At 55.4% G+C, this 6,995-nt stretch overlaps 1 protein-coding gene across 1 annotated transcript; it reads right to left on the bottom strand.

Annotated features, from left to right (window-relative positions):
* Positions 1 to 3,206: 3,206 nt before the first annotated feature.
* Positions 3,207 to 6,665, bottom strand: SOST (sclerostin; the record flags this gene model as incomplete). Its single annotated transcript, XM_082860028.1, has 2 exons — positions 6,313 to 6,665; positions 3,207 to 3,628 (listed from the first exon to the last, which is right to left on the bottom strand). Exons 1-2 carry the CDS (start codon positions 6,527 to 6,529, stop codon positions 3,207 to 3,209), a joined length of 639 nt encoding a protein of 212 aa, XP_082716154.1. The 5' UTR covers positions 6,530 to 6,665.
* Between the last annotated feature and the right edge of the window lie 330 nt (positions 6,666 to 6,995).

Below are 6,995 nucleotides of genomic sequence, written 5' to 3'. Positions count from 1 at the left end.
CCAGAAGCCGACCCTAGGTGTATCTCGGGGTTGGGGCATTGGTTTGAATCCCTGGTTCCCCCATGCTACCTTACACACGACGAGGACTCAGTACACGTTAAGGAATTGAGTCTCCTCTGCGCACGAACCTTCAGCCTCTTGCCTCGGCTTGGGCCGTGCCCTCTGCCTAGAATGTCCCTGCTCCCTTCTCCACCTGGCGAACCGCTAAGGAACACGCACCTCCGTGAAACCCTCCCTAAGCTTTATCCCTCATCCCCACCCACCACAGAGTAAATCACTGCCGTCCTTGGTCCTCGTAACACTTTGTACAGGACAATGTGACCTGATGATTTGCCCACGTGCCCACCCAACCAGGCTCTGAGCAGCTCGAGTGTCAGGGAGAGGAACTCAGCCCATGGCTCAGATTCAAACACAAACCTGGCTCCAGAGCCCGTGTCCCACCCACCTGTGCCACACTGCATCTGGGGGCTGGACGATGTATCCATTTCCTACCTGCTCTCGTGTTCTGGGCCCTGGGACACTCCTGACGATGCGTGGCTTCCCTGTAGGGTCTCACTAAGGTCTCCTTGGGGCCTGGAAGTGGCAACACCCACTGACACCTATCAAAGACTTGATGATGATAATGAATTTCGGAGCGCTCATCGGGAGTTAAAGGGAAAAGTTAGGGGGAGGACCTCAGCTTACTTTGGGGGTGGGGTTACCCCAAGATGGGCTGGACTTCATTCAAAGTTTTGCAATTGATCATCCCTCCTTATGGCAATGGAAGAATATTTCTTGATTCTCAGCTAGCGTCCAGAACTATTAGGCGAGGTAAGAGTTTTGAGAGAAGCACAAGACATTGTCCCTGCTTGTGAAGGGTTTACGTGTTCACCGGGGAGGCATAAAATTCACATTTGGGAAAAAGCTTGACTGAGCTCCTGTGAGCTGGTCCTAACATGTACTTGGTCCTAACAGTACTAAGCACAGCTCCGCCAGGTGAAACAGGTGGTCCATGAGTGAATGTCCAATGGAAGACACAGAATCAGAAACCAAAGGAGTGGCACGGACGAAGGGGCTGGACATCTGAGGAGAGAGGGATCATCAGGGATTGGATTATCTCTGGAAGGTTCACGGTAGAGGTGACAAAGAACATGCACCCCAGAGAAAGAGCAGGAGTTGTTGGGGGTGGTAAGCAAGGGCGGTAAGCCGGGCGGGCAAGGGTCAGGACAGTCTGCGGCCACTTGGGAGTAATTAAGGGAGTTTGGGAGAATGGGGGATGGGAATCAAGCCGACTTCCGTGTCAGAGTGAGAAGCCTGAACTTGATCCTGGGCAAGGAGAAGCTATTGAGGGATTTTTGAGCAGGGGTAGGATGTGATGAGAACAGTGTTTTTGGAAGACAGTGTGAAGGGCAGGCTGCTAAAGGGACACCAGGCTGAGGTTAATACAATGGCCGAGGTGCAGGGATGAGGTCTCGGTTTGGAAAGGAAGGGATGAACATGACCTTTCAAAGGAAGGACATAATTGCCACAAGGGCCACCATAACACAATCAAAGGTGCCTCCCAGGTTTAAGCTCTAGTGACCAAGAGAAAGATGTTAACGTTGACAGAAATGACCACGTGTGGTTGACAAAACAAGACCACATCCTTTCCGTAACAATTCATTGTCTTTATTAACAATGTTTCTGGATTCTGAAAGAACAGACTGATATTTCATAAAGCAATATTAACGTTGTCATTCTCTACAAGAAAAACTTTTGCATAAATAACTTAAGTGAGAAAATAAATATGTAACTTAACTTTTTTTTTAAACTGCTACTTTCATTCTTGTGGACAAATTCCACATGAAAAGATTGCAGAAACGACCAGCTGGGCAGGCTTTCACATGGCATGTGCTTCTGTTTAAAAAAAAATTTTTTTTTTTAGCAATTAAAAACTGCACAGAAAGTAAGTGGTGTCTGGAAATGATTTTCCAAAAGATTTTTGGATGGCAGCATTAAGCTTTGCAGCTTCTCAGCATATATACAGCACTTGTAATTTCTTCCCCAATAATATTATTTTAATGTAAGCTATGCCATCACACATAACAGCAGCGAGAAGCTCTTTTCCAGACAGAAATGTGTCTGTGAGTGGTAGGCAAGCGGAAGTGCCTTGGAAGGGACCCATTGGCCTTTGAATGGGTGGTGGTTGCTCTCTTGGGCCCGGAAGCCCAGGGTGCTGGGACCTTGAGCTTCTCTGCAGAGGGTGATATGGCCATGGTGGCGGGGGGGTTGTTGCTTTTTGGGAATAGGGGGTGATTTCTGTGCCTCCCACCACCCTTGGGACCTTCTTCTCTACCCCAGTTGACGGTGCTGTTTCTGCATCCTTTGAGATGGAGGGGTGGAGGTAGCCAAACATCTGGGAGGCCAGGCTGGGACACACCACAGCTTCTTGCACGAGTTTGTCAGCCATAAATAGACTCTTTTCTCTTCCCCTGCTTGTTTTTCATCTTTGGCTGTCAGATCAGAGGATTACAACTCCGAATTCTGGAAGCGACCACGTCAGTGACTCAATCCAAACGCTCTCTCCTCTGCCCATTCAAAGGGCACCCGAGTCCTTGGAATTATATGACAGTAGATTCCTCCAGATGTTAATTCCTCCAGATGTTAATCCCACCCCCACTTCCATTTTACAAAGAGGAAATCAAGGTCCAGAAAGAGAAGAGTGTAATAATCCGAGGTCACCCGGCACGTTAGTGGCAGAGCCAGGACTAGAAACCCTATCTACGGACCCCAGTCACGTGTTCTGGGCACAACTTGCCAGGCAGAGAGGCGGGGGGAAGGGGAATCTTATCGAACTTTCTTAACCAGTCCCTGGACTTTTCTCCACTGCTCCCTTAAAACTCCAGGGCAGTGAAATGCTTCCTTTTCTGCCTCCTCTGAAGAGGGACCAGCAAAGGTAGGCGGCCCGGAGGGCGGGGTTGCGTGGCTCAGTGTCTGTGACTCTCAGCTCCCTCCCATGCCCCTGGGGACCCCCTCTGCAGGCGGGGGTGGGGGGGGCGCTTTGCTGACACCCGGATCCCCAGGGCCTGCAGCCGGGAAGGTTTCAGCCCCCGGCCCTGGGTTGCAGGTATTTAAAGTGAAACACAAACGATCAAACCGCGCGCGCAAGGGGAGGAAACCTGGGGCGCCTGGGTCGGGAGCGCCCGCTGGGGGCGCGGCGCGGCGCGGCGCGGCGCGGCGGGCGGGCTCTAATAGGCGTTCTCCAGCTCCGCCCGGTTGGCTTTGGCGTCCCGGGCGCGGGGCCGCGGCTTCCGGCCCTTCTGTGGCCGGGCGGCCTCGGACCCGAAGTCCTTGAGCTCAGACTGGTTGTGGAAGCGGGTGAGGCGCTTGCATTTGCACGAGGCCACCAGGCGCACCTTGCGCGCGCGCGGTGCCGCGCCGCCGGGACACAGCAGCTGCACCCGCTGCGCGCGGTAGCGGTCGGGGATGCAGCGGAAGTCGGGCCCGCTCGGGCGCCACCACTTGCCGCGGCCGATGGCGTTGGGGAGCAGGCGCGCCGGGCCACACTGGCCCGAGCACACTAGCTCGGTGACCGGCTTGGCGCTGCGGCACTGCCCGTCCGTCACGTAGCGGGTGAAGTGCAGCTCGCGGCAGCTGTACTCGGAAGCGTCTGCGGAGAGAAGCGCGCGTGAGGGCGACCATCCGTCCTGCCTCCCTCCTCCCTCCAAACCACTCCGCCTCTTCCAAACCTGCCTCTCCCTTGACGCTTTTGCCTCTGGGAGGGGCCCAGGTACTCTGGAGTTGGGGGAAAGATCTCCGATCCACCCTCTCCCCCTAAAACTTTGGAGCCAAGTGATTGCTTCAGTTCAAATATCAGCTCCATGACTGTGTGACCTTGGACTAGTTACTTAACCTCTCTGTGCTTCCTATCTGTAAAATGGGTTGTCTTGACGATTCAGTGAGCTAATCCATTACATCTATAATGCAGAGGACACTGCCTGGAACATACTAAGAGCTGGAAGTGTTGACTGGTATTATGTTATTATTATTCCTCTCCAAGGGGGCCCTCTTTGCCAGACTTAAGTCACATCTGTGCCACAGGGCCTCAGTAGGGTAGGTATTAGCCACATTCTCTGAATGGCTCTGGCTTCTCCCAAATTCCTTTTCCAGCAGGTTGGGAGGGGAGACTGGGAGTCGGGGGATGGAAAAAGGAGTAGGGGTTAATTGAAGATAATAAATGAGGGCAGCTACTGAGAAGAAGGATGGAAGGGGAGGTGGAGAGGAGACTGAAGTCGTCAGACTTGAAAGGAGCCAATGGCAGCATGTCCAACCCCCTCATTATCACTGTGGACACTGAGGTCCAGAGAGGGAAAAGCTCTTTCCAGGAGCTCCTGACTCTGCTCCTCTGGGGTCCCAGAGCTTCTCAGCTCCCACAAGGGTGGAAGCTGTGTGCCCGAGTACTGAGGGATGCTGGGTGGGGGACAAAGGCCTGCTTTTTACTATTTTTACTATGGTTACTTCCCTACCAGAGGGAGACCAAGCTCTGACTGAAAACCTACAGCTTTGGCCGCCACAAACATTTATTAAGCACGTGCTGTGTACCAGGCACCGTGCCGGGCGAGTCTCTTCTGTGACGTTTGATGGACAGCCAGTGGTGGCACAGGCTTGCTCCCTGGGCAGAGAAAGTTTGGGCTCTAAGGCCTGGCTTTGTCCCCGAAGACGCCTTGATCATGTCTCCTAGTGTGGGCTTAGATGGGTGGGAGCTTTTTTAAACAGCTTGTCCCCGTGTGAGCACTTGCCCATCCCCAAGGGTCTCATAGGGACAGTTCCAATGTGACACAAAGGGATGAAAAATAGTCCTAAGTCCAAAACCAGAGAGGAGGCAAAGAAGGCCAACCCCACCCCCCCCGCCGCCCCCGTGAGAACAAGCACAGCAGGGGAGAGGTCAGGGTTCCCTCGCCCATGGCTGTGGCCTCCTGGCTTCTGGGTTGGTTTGGCATCCTCACCTCCGCTCCTGGGCCCCAGGGGTGGTGTGTGGGCGTGGCCTGTTTGCCCAGGGAAGGAGGCTTTGGGGCTTTCCAAGAATAGTACCCCTAGGTTAGGCGCTTCCTCTGCAAAGGGCGACTTTGTTTTGAGCACGTGGCTTCCTCCCGGCCTGTAGCTCTCATGGGAGCCCAGGGATGTCTTGTGCTTGGGTCCCCTACAGTCCATTGCTTGAGCTTAGTTGACCTTCCCTGGGCAGGAGCAGGGGAGAGGCCACTTCGGGGGGGGGGGTGCCCTTTGCAGACCCCCATTCCCAGCTGGTTGTGAGGCAGGGCAGGATGGGATGCAGGGGCCTGGGCAGTGGACTCCTCTCCCACCTGGACCATAGCCAGAGGGCCTCACTCTGAAGCGTCATTCCAGCCCCCGCCCCCAGCCATTCCTGCCAGCTGCAGAGCCAGCTGTGCACACTGCCCCCCAGGCTTCTATGTGCAGACCTGACCAGGAACCCAGGTGTGCCCTCCACTGGGACCACTGCCTTTCCGCTAGGGTTAGTGTCCCTCCCAGGAAGGAGGCAAGTCAGGGTCTGGGGTGGGGATTCAGGACAGATGGTGTCACCTGTGTCCACACCCTGCACAGAGGATGCTGCCTCCCCTCCAGGGCCTGGACCCAGTTACCACCCAGGTCAGAAGCTAAAACTGCCTGCAGCTCCTATTCCCTCGAGTGCCAGCTCACTAGGTAGACCATGGGTGGTGGGAGCTGAAGGGGTGCCTCTTTGGTGTCCCTTTCCCACTGCTTTGCAGGGATCTGCTCTGGCTTTCGGCCTCCGATGCCCCCCACACAGCCCCCCACCGGGGCTGTCTTATAATTGGATCCAACTGGCTTCAAATCTCAGCTCTCTACTCACTAACAAGCTACTTGTTCTCTGAAGCCTCCGTTTCTTCACCTTCCACTTGGGAGCTCCCCAGGGTGTGGTTCACGCACAGCCCATGTAGTGTCTGCACCCAGCAGGCGCTCGTAGACATGAGGCCCCCTTGCCTTACTTCCTCCCCCGTGGTGTCAGCAGCTGGACCCTGCTCCTCTCTTCTCAGGAGGGGATTCTTTGAAATCTCCTTTCTGAGCCCCTGAGGCTGTCCCTCTCCACCTCAGCCTCCTTCCTGCTCTGGGCTCTCGCTGCCAGCCCCCTACCAGCCCCACACCCTTGCACTTGAATTCCAGGGCTACGCTGGCATGCCATCCTCACCCTGCCTACAGGCAAGATGGTGCCTTCACTGGTGCTGGCAGCGGCTGACAGTCTACCCCAGTCTTCAAAACCTCCCCAAAGAGAACCCTCCCAGGACCCTTATGCTAAAAAGGCTCTCCTCCATCCCATACCTTTGGTCTCAAAGGGGTGGTGGGGAGGCCTCCCTCCGTTTTCTGCCCGGTTCATGGTCTTGTTGTTCAGCTCTGGCGGAGGCTCGGGGTACTCGCCCAGCTCGGGGATGATTTCCGTGGCATCATTCTTGAAGGCCTGCCACCCCTGGCCCTCCACCACACGGAAGGCTGCGTGTACCAGCAGGCAGACGAGACACAGGGCAAGAGAGAGCTGCATGGTGCCAGCTGGAGGGGGGCACCCGGCCTTCCAGCAGCACAGGCTCAGGTCCCCAGCTCAGACACGTTTGCCTTTTTAAAGCCCCCTCTGCCTCATGCCAGCCAATGAGGACAGGCTGGGGCAGGGCTGGTCCCATGCTTCCCTCAGCCCAGGGGGAGGGAACGGGGTGTGCTCCGAGCAAGCCCTCCCCAAAGACTCCTCCTTGAGCTCAGAAATCTCCCAAATTGCTGCTGGTGCTCCCAGGTGACCCACAGTGAGGGGGCGTGTGAGGCAAGCCTGCTCTCAGAGCCTCCCACGTGCAGGCGGCTGCGGTTTTCAGATATCAAAATGAGCTCCTAGTCTCTACCTCCCTGGGTCCCTCGGGCTTCCTCCAAGCAAACTTTGGACCAACTTAACAAAGAAAACAGCAGCTCTGAGTCCTCCACAGATCTTAGCCCAGCCGACCCCATTTCTCAGGCCAAGTTCA

This window comes from Leucopleurus acutus (genome assembly GCF_964270905.1).
Source record: "Leucopleurus acutus genome assembly, chromosome: 19".
Classification (NCBI taxonomy): Eukaryota; Metazoa; Chordata; class Mammalia; order Artiodactyla; family Delphinidae; genus Leucopleurus; species Leucopleurus acutus.
Note: the sequence above shows the minus strand (reverse complement) of the source record. Positions and strands in the feature narration are given on the sequence as shown.